This window comes from Telopea speciosissima, chromosome 7 (genome assembly GCF_018873765.1).
Source record: "Telopea speciosissima isolate NSW1024214 ecotype Mountain lineage chromosome 7, Tspe_v1, whole genome shotgun sequence".
Taxonomy (NCBI): Eukaryota; Viridiplantae; Streptophyta; class Magnoliopsida; order Proteales; family Proteaceae; genus Telopea; species Telopea speciosissima.
The window spans coordinates 24423118-24439085 of record NC_057922.1 but is presented as its reverse complement, the minus strand read 5'-3'; the positions used below and the strand labels follow the sequence as shown (position 1 = coordinate 24439085).

General features: G+C 39.0%; 2 protein-coding genes across 2 annotated transcripts in view; one reads left to right on the top strand and one right to left on the bottom strand.

Moving 5' to 3' along the window:
• LOC122666574 (uncharacterized protein sll0005) overlaps positions 1–5596 on the bottom strand; it is a 28994-nt gene extending 23398 nt beyond the window's left edge. The window contains exons 1-7 of the mRNA XM_043862587.1: positions 5290–5596; positions 5035–5184; positions 3981–4151; positions 3004–3147; positions 1182–1287; positions 938–1086; positions 606–731 (exon numbers count right to left, since the gene is read on the bottom strand). Coding sequence (XP_043718522.1) covers positions 606–731; positions 938–1086; positions 1182–1287; positions 3004–3147; positions 3981–4151; positions 5035–5184; positions 5290–5502 — 1059 coding nt within the window. The 5' untranslated portion in view covers positions 5503–5596. The remainder of the gene's footprint in view (positions 1–605; positions 732–937; positions 1087–1181; positions 1288–3003; positions 3148–3980; positions 4152–5034; positions 5185–5289) is intronic.
• Positions 5597–10990: 5394 nt separating this feature from the next.
• Positions 10991–13405, top strand: LOC122667132 (protein GAMETE EXPRESSED 1). The gene is made up of 6 exons (XM_043863332.1): positions 10991–11577; positions 11681–12268; positions 12355–12481; positions 12559–12745; positions 12837–12993; positions 13085–13405. The coding sequence occupies exons 1-6, from the start codon at positions 11087–11089 to the stop codon at positions 13389–13391; spliced, it is 1857 nt and encodes a 618-aa protein (XP_043719267.1). The 5' UTR covers positions 10991–11086; the 3' UTR covers positions 13392–13405.
• Positions 13406–15968: the final 2563 nt, after the last annotated feature.

The window sequence follows — 15968 nt, the reverse complement described above, 5'->3', positions numbered from 1 at the left end:
TAAAATATACTAGAAAGAAGCCCATTATATGCTTTTCTTTCACCATACTACAAAAAACCTCCTTATTGAGTATGTGTTGGCCGAATAAGTAGACAACAAAAGCATCAGATTTCTCAAAAATGGAAAATGAATAAGAACACCAGCACACAATGAATCAACCACACTTGTCAAACCATCTCGGTGAAGCAGAGATACCAAGTTTGCACGGTTTCAGTCAAGAATCAAAAACTAAGTGATCCAGCCGATAGGGAACATTTGTTCAAAACCTCACTAGTTCAGATTAGACAGTCTAGTTATTTAGTTGAGAACTCCACCATTGCTGTTTTAGTGTATATCCATATCCTAAATATAACTCAGCCATTTGTTACACCTCATAACAAGAAAAAGCTCTAGGAATATTGTACAACATTCCTTTCCTGTTGATATTTTTTAATTGCTCAGTCATACATTTTAAATTCAGAGTAAAAACTTATCTAATTGCTCTTTACAAGCCGAGAAATTAAGCAGCATTTTAACATCTAAAACCGTTGTCTTTTAACATATTCACATAAGAGGAAAATAACATATCCAACACTCAACTGCATTAATACATCTATCAAACAAACCTGTGGAAGGTCCTTTCTCATCATTTCAGCAAAGCGTGTTCCATTTTTACCCTCATTAACATAATCAAGTTCCTCAAAGAAACGAGCTGCCCATTCATCCACCAACCCAACAACATCATAGGAGATGATCTGAAAATTTGGAGAGAGCAAATAAGGAAACTAAGGCTAGCTGCAACAGATTTTCTTCTTTTTTTTTCCTTTTTTTTTTGGGGGGGGGGTGGAGGGGGAGATAGGCTGAAGTTTATTAACTAAGGCAAAGGAAATAAAGGTCAAATATAAAATATTCAACAAAAAACTACCTAATGTTCCAAAAAGAAGGGGAAATATAATACCTGAGGAAACTTCCTGAGAAACAATCCCAAGTTCCGGATGATGTATAAATCAACTGTTACAGTCTCAATGACAAAAGGCCGTTGTACTTTAACAGCAACTAAATCCCCATTCTCTCTTAGTCTGCCCTTATATACCTGACCCAGAGATGCTGAACAAAGACATCATAAAACAAGTTGATTTTAATTGGTAAAGCAGCTCAATGAATTACAAAATCAAGAATTGGAGAGATATTCAGAAGATTACCAGCAGCAATTGGAGACGAAGTAAGTTCAGAATAGATTTTATGCCAAGGTTGACCAAGCTCCTCTTCTATAAGGGCCATAGCTACATCATCTGGAAATGAAGGAACCTTCAAAAATCAAACAGAGTGCAATCAGCTAAAGGTTGGAAGCACAGAGAACAGGATGTCTATGACAAGCTATAAGTACCCAATACAATAATTAGTGAACATTTGGAGATATGGAGTCAATGGTCTGAAGACTCCGAATTCTTAACAAACTGACTTATACCTTATTTCTCCAGTAGATAATTTAATGACAGCCTTCGTAGTTTCTTGAATTTCTTTACAAGAAAATTATGAACATGCAGGTCCCAGATTTAGAGTGCAATGATTTTACATGGGCATGGCCTACAAGTTCTAGTAGTCACTTTGATGGATAAACACCACTACTGGGAGCCCCTGGCACAATAAATTATTGGAAATTTGAATCACTACAATTATATCTTGAGTATTACAAAAGAATAATTAGAAAAACAGGACATTTCAGCCACAATTTCTAGCAAGGACAACCTGTTAGATGTTAAGAAAATAACATTTATGCGCCTATTTGGGGTATACAGGGTGTCATGTTAATTCAGACTCGGCTACCATTGTTCGGTTTGCAAAACCTTCGGGGATTTAAATTGTGGAGTTGTTGGTATTGGTTCCAAGAAGTTCTCGCGCTGGCAGATTCGCTTGGAGTTTCTATTCAATTCACATACAGAGAAAGCAATCGGGCTGCTGATTTCTTGGCTAATCTCGCATGTGGGTCAGCGTGTAACTCTTCATTCCGTACGGATCAAGCGCTTCCTAACGACCTACGCCGCATCTTGAGGGAGGATAAAGCTGGATTACCAGTCTTTAAAATGTAAGTTTGTCTTCTGTGATAGTATTCTTAGTGGGGTGGTTTTTAGCTTATCGCTATGTGAGTGAGAGAAGTGTCTCTTTTGGGTAGGGGTAAGGCGGGCTATTCCCTCCCCCCCCACCCTTTGTACTCAGTTTTCTTATTGAATTGTTAATAAAGATTAGGGGCTGCCCCGGGTCCCAAATAATATTTGGGCTAATAAAAAATGTTAAGAAAATAAGAACAGAAAAGTTCATGCCGTTCCTTTCTCCTTTTGGATTCAATATTAAGTGGTTTTCATAGACAGCTGCTTGTACAATGAGGGCCCATAACAGCAAGAAAATGATTGCTAGCCTTATCAGTACAGATTTTTTGAAATTTCTGAATTCCACGATGAGACTACAGGACAATTATATATGCGTCTCCATGTTCTCCATAAGCTTTTAATGGATCCCTCTGCTTTCAAGTTGTTAATGACATGATTTACCGATAACCAGTATTTTTTTATGGTGATTTCCTAGTCTAAGTTTGGCAGTTTACTTCTCAATCCATCGGTCAATCAAGATAATGACACGTCGGATTAAGATAAGTTCCATGAGGTGATGAGATGCATGACCAGCATAGATTAAGAAAGAAATAAAATATGTAATAGCATCCAATAGGGGGGAGATTCAACAGGATAAAGACAGCAACTGTCACATGAAACTGCTAGTCCAGTTTTCCTAGGATAAATACCAGCTCTAGATTGCCCCAAGCTTAGAAGTCTGAACTCATGATAGAATGTATAGACAGCACTCAAATCCATGAAAAGCCTCCCTTATTCATGTTGGTAATATTTTGTTTTCTCTCGGGGGTTCTAAGCATTTGATGAAGAGAATTTGATACAAAATCCCATGCATATAGTACGTCAATCATAAACTTAGAAATAAGAAGCAGATGTCAGAGCAGTCCATTTATTTTACCTTATCACAAAGCTTTTGCAGCTCTGTCATTGCTACAGGGGAAAGTATATCTGGTCGAATGCTCAATGCTTGCCCAAGTTTTATATATGCTGGACCCAAAGATGTTACAATCTCCCGCAATTCAATGGCCCGTGCAACTTCATTCTAATAAACAAGAAGCAAAAAAGGTGAATAAAAAAGAAGTTTGATATTATTGTCATGATTTTAACACTCGGATCAGAATCGGTGGAATCAGCCAATTCGACACGGTATCGACCGAGGCCAATTCCAACTCGCACCGATCCTGCATGTACTGAGTTAGACTAAGTTACAATGAGTTTGGGAGAGTCCGGCCAATTCTGTGACGAGTCGAATCAGAATCAATGGACATCGGGATCCCATACCCAATTCTGAGTTTTTAAACCTTCATAATGGTTGAAGTAATCAAGGTTCATCTCGACAAGCACAAGGATGAATAGTATGAATTTCAAGATTTAAAGGAAAATGCCGATGAAGGAAACATATATAACCCCCCCCACACACACGCACACCCACCCACACACACACACACACACACAAAAAAAAAGGAAAGGGGGGAAAAAGAGGAACAGGACAACCCTCCAAAGTTTCACTTTACAAGTGGCAGAAACTACAATGGACAAACAAGAGCCTACCAAACAAAAAAGAAGACGAAGGTATCAGTGACAGGAATCACCCACTATTGGGGAAAGAACGGTGGCATCAACCCTCCTTCCAAATGAAGCTTAAAATGATGAGGGATTTGAAAGGGACACAGACACAAACAGTTCCAGATAGCAAATTGTACGATGGATCAGTTGGTTTAGTCATTTAAAACTCAATCATGGTCAGAAGCTCTTAAAATGCAACATAATTCCGCACTGAAAATGGGTTATACCCTGGGTATCGGCCAAGAAACAACAGTTTGGTAGAATACAGCAAAGATATTGAAGCAGACAAGCATGGCTTTAAATACACACCTCTTTAACCTTCTTGTTTATCACGTCCCAGGCAAGACGAGAGAGAAAACCACCAGCAACAGATAGCAACTGGACAATACGTGTTGCAACAGCACGAGGACGCTTTCCCCAGTATGAGGAGATGCTAACAGGTTCATAAACCAAAGGTAAAGACTCACTGCTTTCCTCAACCTGGAAGGTGGGGTCAAAGTAAGGAAAAGCTTTAGTCACCAACTTCTTGCTTCCTTCTCACAGAGATAACATCTATACTGATCAGAAAGCTTCATTTTAAGTTTGTCATGTGATATAGAACAAACAATCTGTAACAATCTCACAGACAGGACATTAGCAGTGAAAACTACAGAATAGCATTCCTTTGAGCAGTGAATTGGACAATCAGAAATCTTCTTCTTGTTTCTCACTCTTGAAGCCCTGATTACAATTATGCACTCTTAACATCCATCCAAAAATCCCAAAAACTCAGAAAGGCCAAAAGTAGAAACCAATCCTCCAAACCTTATAGGACTAATTTAACAAAAGGCACCAAACAACTCCATAGCGTAGACCTCGCGAAAAACAGCCCAAGGTCCAGAATGCAGTAGATTAATTCGAGGAAAAGTAAGAAGAAAGAAGATATGCCACATCAATTCATAAAATCCACTTCCATATTCTTTTCCCATTCACAACTGTGAATATGATTACGTCCTTCAGTCATATCAATATGTCATCAGTCAAATAAAGTCCAAAAAGAAAAAAAAATTGGGTTAAAATTCCTACTCTTCAATTGCCCTCCCCACCCCCCAAAAGAGAGCAAAAGAGGAGAGGGGGAGGTGACAACGCAAATACAATAAAAAAAAATAGGGTCTTTCTGTTTAAATATTCATAGATTGGAAGACCAGAGCGACAGAGAACAGAAAATTAAAATCTTTTCTAGTTTTATCCATTAAGCAGAGAATGCACGTAAGAATTTCCACAAACGAAACAACCAAAAAAATAGCAAATAAGGGACGGAGAATGATGTCAAGGAACAGAAATTAAGAAGTTAAGTATGCATCCAAATAAATCAGCTACGGACCTCAACGAGGCGAAGCCGTATATTGTCTTCAGCAAATTGCGAATCGCTCAAATTCTGCCCACGAAGGCCTCTCATGAGTGTGGACAACTGTTCGTTTTCTTCCATTTGTGCTCTCACTCTCCTAATCTCCTGCGAAACATCCCCAATTCTCTGCCAATTCCCAAAATCAACATAAGAGCACATCAACAAAGAGCAACACTAGTCATTAATGAAACATATATCTTCTTTGTAACTGTTGAAATCCAGTTGACCTACCGAAGAAGATCCATTGATCGCCTTCGGCGGCACATCTCGAGAAGATCCAGTTTCAGCCCGTCTGGGATCAGTGGCCACAGAAACGACAACGCTTCGATTCCGAGACTTGATGCTTGCAGCAAAGGTAAAGGGAGACACTGAACTGTTCCTTGAACAGGAAGGAGCATTGGGTAATGATATTCCGCAAAGGACGAGCTGAGACGCTACGTCCATGGCGGAATCTCAAGTCTTCTGAAACTTCTCCCCTCACTAACAGAGAAAGGTCGGAACTAAAGGCGAGTGAGAAAGAGAGTTGACGAGAAAGGTCCTTCGGTTGGACTTTTGTGCCTGTGAGGAGGAAGCAGAAGCAGAAGCAGAAGCAGACTGGGACAATTTTCTTGTGCCAAAAATACACCTCTCCTCCCCGTGGTTTGTAGTTGGGCTGTAGGCCCTTGACTAGGATAGATTAAAAAAAAAAAAACCAAACATATGTGGTATTGAGCATCTTCATAAACCTTAAAAAACAAAAATTTGGAGGGACACGTGGCTTAATATGATTCAATAGAACACTGAAACGTTGGTTTGGTTTTATTTTTTATGTTTCTCCATCTCTCTCTTTCTCGTGGCGCTTTCGTAACCGTTGGCATTGGCGCATTTTCTACTCTGTTGGTACATGCAATTAAGTGGATCGATTCTAGTAATCGGGAATCGGATCGGGATCTGTCTTGGTCAATTCCGAACCGAATCACACTGAACCCGGTCAGATTGGACGGATTTGTCCCTGAATTTAATAAGGATTGGTATTTATTACCTTTTTAACCTTGGATCAGATTGGACAAGAGTCAGAATTGCCCTCGGCCGATACCGATTCTATTAGAGTGATTCCACAGATCCGAGATCGATTCCTTGAACCATGCTCATTGAAATGTGTAGCAAAAAGTTATGCGGGATGTAGACTTCTCTGCTGATAATGGTCTAAAGGTGCAAATTTGGCCCGACTAGCCTGAGATCGAGCTTGCCTTGAGCCCAAGGGCTGGGGTTGGGTTTTAAACCCGCAAGTTGGGCTGAGGCAGAGATTTTCAAGCGCAAGGTCGGGTCAAGCCTGGGCTGAGATCAATCAAGTCCAGCCTGACCATATACATGTCCCAACTTTTCACAAAAGCATCAACATGAGCAGGATTTTCTGTCTTTCATGGAGGGTGGGGCGATCATTACGCTTCTTCAATTCCTATTTTTGAGCGCATGAGTCACACTCTCAGATAGAGTCCTTTTATCAACCTATTCTTGAGAAAACAGACCTTATAGGATATGACAACCAATAAGTTCATTCAAAAAATAGAAACCTATAAAATCAACACTTAACATGGTTGACTAACTTCAAAAAATTCGAAATTTGGTAATATAAAATTAGAAAGGGGATTTATATGTCCACTTATATTGGCATTTTACACGTCAAATCAATACCAGATAGCAAAATAGTTCAATTAATGATAAAGAAGAGGAGCCTACATATTTAATGAAGTAAAATAATACAATTAATGATAAAGAAGGGGAGCCTACATATTTAATGAAAGAGAGGGGGAAGAGATTGTGAGGAAGAAATTAAAATTTACAATCAAATTTCTTAGATTTAAGAAAGAAATTAAAATTTTCATTTGAAATTTCCATTACCAAATTTAATAAGGGTTTAACATATTATTTAACACATCTTTTATCTTTGTCACTAGGGGTTACAAGTTTGGCCAGGGCGGGTTTGGGCCTGAGCCCGAATAGGGTCTGAGCTGAGATATTTGGCCCTGAGGGTGGGTCAGGGTTGGAAATTTTTTGCCCTGAGGCAGGATCGGGTCGGGCCAGGGTTGAGGCCTCGGGCTAAGCCTATAGCCCAGCCCGACCCTGTTTTAAGTTATACTATAAAATATATATTGATATAATATATATATATTATAAACTTTAAACGTCACCCACATTTTCTTATATAATATATTATATATGAAGATAATAAGAGATATAATACATTTTATTATAGTATTAGTTCACGTAAAATTGACAATTTTCTCCCCAGCCCATGTCATTCCTTCCTCCTCCCCATGATCAGGGCCAATCAGGGTCAGCCCTACCCTGAGGCGGGTCAGGATCAGATTTTTAAGGCCTTGAGTCAGGGCAGGTCGGGATTGGGCCCAGCTACAGGGACTCAGGGTTGGACTATGGTTCTATAAAGCCCGGCCCAACCCGACCCTAATGTAACCCTATTTGTCAGTGTCTAGACTTTAAGCAAACACCTGTTTTTTGCCTTCCTTTGAGAGAAACTTCTATCCTCAATGTTTTTTTTGCCCTTTATGAGGATTCAGATGGCTGGGAGGAGACTGAGGTGAAACATCCTAGAAGAGCAGGCTATGACTTTCATCCAACGGGGCTTAATTTTCTCTTGCCCACAGAGAGATGATTGAATAGAGGAGATGGGAAAGTCGGTAGGGTACAAGGTTCAAAATCCATGTATCGGATTCGGTATCAGTCATTGCCAAAACCTTTCCGGATTGGTACAAATCGGTTAGGATCAGTCAAAAAACCCCCAAAATCATTTTTTTATGGATCATATCATATATTGGCCAAAGTTAGTGGATGTTTTGATCTCGGGATTGGATCAGCTGATATTATCCGGATCGATTCGATCAATATCGGTCAATAACAGTGTAGATAATATAAAACATTAAAAAAAACTTAAAAACTTTGAAAAAATAAAAAATATTCAGCCGGATCGGTCAAGGATCGGCCGATCCAAGGAACGATCTAGGCAAACCTTTCTGTATCAGTCAAATCTCGGTATCAGCCTTGACCGATACCGATCCGATCTAACTGATATCGACCTATCCGATCTGAGATTACGAACCATGGGGGAGTAGTGTAAGAGTTGAAAGTGGGATAAATGATTCTAGCATTGCGCGCCTCGGGCTCTACTTGAAATATTATTGCTAGAAGATGATTCAACAACAACAGTAACACATGAATAAGTGCCTAGAGCACTTGGTAGATTGTGACGCGTAAATCCCATTGCTCTTGGGTTCAAGAAACTTCTGGTTCACATCTTCCCTTCCCTTTGAGCTAAAAAAAAAAAGGGAGAATATTCTCTGTGCCGGCTACGCCCTGACACATGGGGGTGGGTGCAATGACCACCCTGCCCCCTAGAGTGGCAGGCCCATGTGCCTGGGTGCAGCCTGCGCTGCGGCACAGAGAACAATGACCCCAAAAAAAAACCAACACAGAAGCAACACAAGGAACCAGTTTTGGTCAGATTGAACCAATTTTGATCTAATAATGGGTCAAATCGAAATCAAATCATTAATATGATGTTTGGTTTTGATTTGATCCAAATTTTATCGGTTTCCCATTATCGAGTTATTATTGATCCAATATCGATTCAGTTTCCGCCTTGCTTACAAGTATTTAACAACGGTAATAAAACCTTTTTTCCTATCAATTTGGTTTGATTTCTGGTAACAAGATCATCCACTTATTTCGTCTAGAATGATTTGCTCCCCGAAGAACAATCCAAATACATCCTTGGGCTTCCGTAATAGGGTTGTCTAAGTTTAAAAGTTTAAAGGTGACAAATGAATTCTTTGCATATTTTTCAATTTTTGGGTTTTTATTTGAAAAATTATCAGCATCATCCCTTGAGTTATCCTGTTATTTTAATACAATCTCACTAAATACTAAAATATCAAATATGACTTAAAAAGTAATGGGATTGGGTTTTCAACCGTTAATTAGTGATGTCAGCATATTAATTTTTTTGAAAGACAAAACTGCCCTTGTCCCCTCTTCTCCATCTCCTGCTACCATGGCATTCCTCTTCCCTCCAACACTCCTTCTCCCTCTCCCCTCCCTCGCTGGCTCCATCCCTCTCCCCCTAAATCGTACATCCTTTGAGCTCGATTCACAGCCTTCATCTTCATCCACCAAGCCCTCTCCTTCTAGTTCGGTTTCGGGTTTTTAAACCATGACCGGTAGTGAACCAAACTGGTTCATTAATTGCGGTAAGAGTGGTGTATATGAACCATTGAACCCAATCATTGGCATGATGGATCAGTGGTTGGAATTCCCATATACTGAAAGTTGCCCAGATCTACTTCTTTTGTAATTCTTTTTCTAGTCTAGTAAATTTAAGATCTAATGCATCGTTAAGAAACAAACTGGCAGGCATTAAAATTGCAGAAAGATTGGAATGATCTTATTAATATATGATCCATTGAACCCAACATGGATCAAGAATGGGATGGACACGTCCCTTTGGTTTCCATATATTATTAGAGATTAGATTAGGTAAGTTAAATCAACGTACAGATACGTCTGTTCCTCTCTTTCTCTCTCTCTTTTTTGTGACTTGAGGCTCAAGTTTTTTCTTTCTTGCGTCACACTCTACTCCCCTATTTATAACTTATAACACTCCCTTCATTTAAGTTTCCTCTCCATCTCTCACTTCTGGGTTTTTGAGCAGAGACTGGTAAGGAGGCCAGTTTTCTCTCTCTCTCTCTAAGGTTCAATGGTTCACTCTCTATTTTGAATTGTTGTAATCTTAAATATACAATTTTAGTTGAAGGGACAAACCACTTAATGTTCCAAATATTATCCCTTAAGACAAATCTTTCCAGAACAGGCAAGGATCTCTTCCCCCAAAAACAATATATTTACTGGAAAGGAAAGTTAAATTCGCAATTTTTCAAGGAAAATTAAGGAACAAAGTTAGTTATGCAGCAGCCCTTTCCTAATAGGGCACCCTTCCTCTTGGGCGGTAGGACAACGTAAACAACAACTCTCACAACGACCTCCCTTCCTATAAATAACTCACACACCTGTGTCTCTTCATTCTGCCCAAAAAAACAAAAAAGAAAAACCGTCTCTCTGACATTAAAACCCAAACCCTGCAATCATCGAAAGGGTGTTCGAGGCTTCGATTTCAAACTTCAACGTGCGTTTGAGACTTCGAGCTCAATTCGACTTCAAGGAGACTGTGAGACGAAGGCAGAGACTGCATCTCCTGCTTTGACAGGTAAGTTTGTGTGCGTTTTTTACCCCAGTTCTTCTTCTTCTTCTTCTTCTTCTTCTCGCCTTGTGCTTTTGGTTTTTTTAAGCCCCTTTTCTACAATTGTGTTGCACATGGAAGTCTTGAATACTTTTGGCCATGGTTGCACTGTTTTTTCATGCCCCAATTATCAGAGACAATGGATACTTCACTTCCCTTCATTATATCTTCCTTCCTCTGCCACTTGTTTATTGAATCCTATTGCTTCCATGACAATCTTGATGGAACCAGAAGATGGGTTCTACTTCAGATGCCGCCCCCCCAAACCTCCCTCAAAAAAAAAAAAAAAAAAAAACTGTCCTATGTTCCGGAATGTATGGGCCTGGGCCTCTTGTTTATGTGTTTATTAGTACAGTCTGCAATGAGATCCAATGTAATCCAAAACTTAGGCCAAAGACCCTAATGGTAGGCCCATGAAAACCCTAATCAACAATACTAATTGGAAAACTGCTACTCTAGGGAAACCTTTTTCCTAGGGTGTCCATGTAGATTCTGCCAAGTGGAAGGGTGTTTTGGTATGTCAAACTCAAATATAGGGCCAGATTCGATCATAGACACCTTTTTTTTTTTTGGCTTTTATTTTCAACCATTTCCCAAAAACTTAACTTCTCAATGAATTATCTTGAAATCTTGGGTATTTTACTGAGTAGTGTAACTTGTTCTGTTGCAGGTTTGGCTTTTTGGAGGCATAGATAGTTACAAGGAGACTGAGAAAGAGGAGCAGGATTAAAGAGTCCAATGGGTCACTTTTGTATTCTCTCTCTGTTCCTTCTACTCTCTTTTATACAGCAAAGTCACTCATGGGGTTTGTTCTCTTCTTCTACAACATCAAAAACTTATCATCAGAATCAGAATCAGAATCATATGGGCAGTGCAATGACCTCGGATGGATTTGTAGCCGAATTCTCCATAGGAACTCTCGATAGCCCAAAGGCAATTGAGTTGGTGGAAAATGCAAAGAGAAAACTGGACACTTCTAGTTCATGTTGGCAAAAGGCTTACAGGAATCTATTTGCAACTTGCTCAGATGTTTTGGCTGATAAGGAGAAGCAATCTAGACTTTCTTGGCATCTTAGTGATTGCTTTCAAGAAGACACTGGGAGACCACCTTTCCCTTCTTGCAAAACCAATGCTCCCATTGTTAACTGCCTCAAGAAATTGGATGAGCAAGCACATAAAGTTTACCTTGAATTCTTTCTTCAAACCAACTTAATTTGTCATCAGTTACAGTTAAGTATCCTATCTTCTACACTATTCATCTTGTTCATGGAGTGCAAAATAAAGGGTGTTCTTTCTAATGGTTTTTTGAATTTTGATTTTGTGTTGTTGCAGGAGTGATGCATTCAAGCAACAAACAGAGAGATTGGTGAATGACTTGAAGAGATCAGCTGAACTTGTTGAGGATAAACTAGAAAACATAGAAGAGAGATCAGACAAATTGTTACAGAACTCGAACCTAGTCCAAGATTCATTAACATCAATTGATCTTCGAACCCAACAAATGGCACAAACTTCTAAGGATGTTGAAATCCAAATTGATGTTGTATTAGAACATTCAAAGGCTATTTTCATGCAATCAAAGGGAATCCTAGCTTCTCAATCAGAGCTGCGTGAAGGACAAACAGAAATGAAGGAAAAATTAGAGGTAGGAATGGCATTGCTTCATGAATCTTACCAGACCTTGGGACAGGACATAGAGCATTTAAGAAATGAAGCTGTTGCAATAGAGAGGGAGATCAACCAAGTCGGAGAATCGATGTCATCGAAAATGAAAAGTCTTCAAAACACAGCCGACGATATAGGCAGCATTGCAGGGACATCTTTAGATAAACAAAAGCAACTTCTTGATGGACAATCAACAGCACTAGAGGGTCTTAATTCCCTCACCAACTTCCAATCACAAGCATTGGAAGAAAGCAGGTAGAACAGATACCAAAACCCAAGTTTTTAAATTGACAAATTTCCATTTTCAACTTAAAAATTGTTAAACTCTTTATTTCTAACAGGGCTGCTTTGCAAAAGCTGGCTGAATTCAGTCACAAGCAACAAGAAGAGCTCCTTCAACAACAACAGAAGCTGCAACAAGCCCATGATCAACTTGTCGAAAATTCAAAATCTATCTTGTCAGCTCAGGTTTGTAGTATATAACTGGTTACTTTTAGCTGCAAATCTGGAATTATGCTTATTGTGGAATTCGTCTTCATATACAGGAAGCCTTTGAATCAAAGCAAGCAAGTATTTTTGTTGCTCTTGATAAGCTCTTCACCTTGCACAATGCCATATTGCTCGAGTCACGTTGGATTAAATCCTTCTTCTTTTATGCCATAACCATATTTGTCCTCTACATGCTAACTAGTACAAACCATACATATCGTGTGAGGGCAAGGCTTTATCTAGGTTTGCTTCTCTGAACTCTCTCTGTTTCACATGTTATTAATTTAACTTGTATTGTTATATTTAGACTCTTTATTTCCATATGTTCTTACAGGTTTATGTGCTACATTCCTGATTGAGTTAGCAATAATTAGGTTATTGGATTACGATCTCAATCAACAAACTGGGATAGAATCTAAAGTTTATTGGGCTAGAACATCTTTTTTATTCATTGCTTCTATTCAGATTCTACATTCTATATTCTCTTACAGGTAAATTTGTTATATCTATATACTGTACAAATATGTTCTAGTGTACCTTGATGGAATCTATATTTGATGGTGATGGGTTTTGAATTTGCAGGGACTATGAACTGCTAAACCATCAGATGCTATTGACACTAAATGAGAAGATTATTGCAATGGAAAGAAATAAGCTATTGTCTCAGGGCAAAGACGCCGACACCGACACTGAGAGTGATGTTAACCTTTCCTCATGGATTGTTGAAGAATTACCAGAAGATGTAGATAATTGCATGGACCCTGATTATATGCTACCAGCAGAAGCAGTTGGAGAGAATTCACTTTCAACCACTTCAATTACAAGAAGATATGATCTTCGCCCTCGTCACCACCCGATGAAACTTCAGTTACAATCACTTCAATTATAAGAAGTTATGATCTCTGCCCTAGATGAAAGTCGTTAACTGGAGAAGAAATGGGAATCAGATGAGGCTGTTCTAGTGTTCATAGGCTGTTTTGTTACAAATTCTTATTGTCTTCTTTGTTTTTAGGCTCATCAAAATTTTGTTATCTAACTGTTGTATTCAGTTTGTATCTTACAAATTATACTCAAAACCTGTGACATTGTAAACCAAACAGATCAGATATGATATGCTTAATTTAAGGCTGCGTTTGCTAACACTCTCTACAAGTGATTTCATTGATTTCTTGCTCATTGAGATATATAAACCCCCCCCCCCCTCCCCCCCCCCAAAAAAAAAAAAAAGACTCAGGGGAATAAGGGATGTGTTATGGAACTGTGTCATGGTGACAATCTATCCTGCTAGGGTCTAGAATGAGGTTCTATTCTGCTAGGTTCTACTATGAGGATCTGTAAACTATTCAACCTTGGGGGTTTTGATTATTCATTAGGGGAATCTACCTTCCAAAATCATTTGGTTTACAAAAGGTAGTTCATCTCGTTAGGCCATATGCTTAAAGTATCAGAACCTATGAGTGAAGAGATCTCTTCATCGTGGGTGACCGAAAATTTGATTCATTTGAGATCGAGTTTCCTTTCACCGATGGTGAATGGGATCCCATTCACCAAGGAGTAGGAGAGGGTTTTTTGGAACATACTAAAACCCTAGGAGGGGTTTGTAAACTTTTGGTACACCCAAAACATATTATATTACATATAAAGAGGTGTCTACATACATATATATACAAGGATGGGTATACCAAGGGGTGTACCTGTACATAAGGACATTCCCTTTCAACCATGTGTAAGATGAAACTCACTATTCTCCATATCTTGTTTTGTCCTCCTCCTCTCTCAAAGCCTATCTTTTGCTAGCTTTGCATAAACGTGGCTTAACTGTTTTGAGTGCACATCAACTAGAGGGCCTTCCAAGGGCTGTTTCATCTTGTAGAATGTATTGCACCTTTTGAACCAAGTTTTTTTAAATCAAATTTTCTCTCCTTATCTTTCTTGTACTAGCAATCAGATTGTGGGGATTGAGATAATGGTATCGGTATCAGTCTTTGTCGATATCGATCCGATTCCAACATGGATTAGCTAGTATCGGTTTGGATTGGTCAATTTTACCTTTATTTTTCATTAAAATTTAATTTTTTTTGATGATTTTACCTTTGATTCAATACCAATACCCGATCTAAGATTGGCCAAGTATCAATACCCATACTGATACCAATATCGATACCTTAATCCATATTTCTGAGGCAACTCATAGGAACACCCTTCGTTGAATGACGTTGTTCTAGTAGTGGTGTTAAGGTGAAAGCTTAAGGCATAAATGTTTTGATTTTTTTTCTTTTGGTAAGGATGTTTTGATTACTGCATAGGAAGGCTTCTCCTTGGCATCGCACCTCATTTGCCGTGTGGAATGATGATGGCAATTCTAGTTAGTGGATAAAGAGCACACGGTCTAGATTAGTCATATATCATATTTCAGAATCTAATTTAATCATAACCACCTTCCTATGTATTAGCATGCATCCACACATACCTCCTAGTTCCAAATTTCTCTTACAAAAAATAATAATAGTTTTGAAATTTCAAAGCTTTGTTATGACAATTAGTAGACTGCATGAGTCCAGCTCACGTTCACGTACAAGAACAACTCCCAGCTGTTCAGATGAAATCCACCGGAATCCACTTTGTAGGACTCACATGGATGAATTCTATCTGAACAGCTGGGAGCTGTTCTTGTACGCTCATATACGTGAACATGAGCCCAACTCTAGACTCCATTTGGGTTGAGAGTAGAGACTTCAGAGGTTTACCTATCCACAAAAGTTGGATCCCCCAGTTGAGCAACAGGCGCTACCCTGTAGAAGAATTTTGGGTCAGCAAAACCTTCCTATGTGGGCCACGCAATTTCACATGCCCATATAATGATGATGATGATGAAAATTATGGGAGGGGGACTCATGCACGACACCGTACCCCCATTCACGATGCATCAAATGGGGGGGGGGGTGTGCTATTGCTATTTTGATGCAACTATTGTCCATTGGTCATTGTGCAGAAGACTTTTGCCTAACTTTTACCTAACAACAATAATGATGCAAATTATTATTGTCACAAATTTATTGAGCCATATATGTGAACAATGGGTAGCTTTAGACAAACAAATGTCATGAAGCCATAGAATGAAACACGATCAATTTGTCACACATGATAGATAGGATTTTTCAAGCTAGGACATCTACTACGATATTCAGAGCCGAATACACTGAAACAAAATTGAAGCAAAAAAAATAGAGATGTCAAGAAAATGGATGTTTCGTTGCTTCAATCCACACAAGAAGAAGAAAAAGATGAGATGAAGTAGAAGAAATAAAGAAAATTAAAGTGGGGGGGGGGGGGGCAAGAAAGACGGGATGAGAACCCGTTAATAGGTATAGGTAAATGGGAGGGGAAAAATAGTAGAGAAAAAGAAGAGGTTAGACTTAACAAGCGAGTTTGATTAAATACAGTATAAGTTCAGGGGAGTGATCAA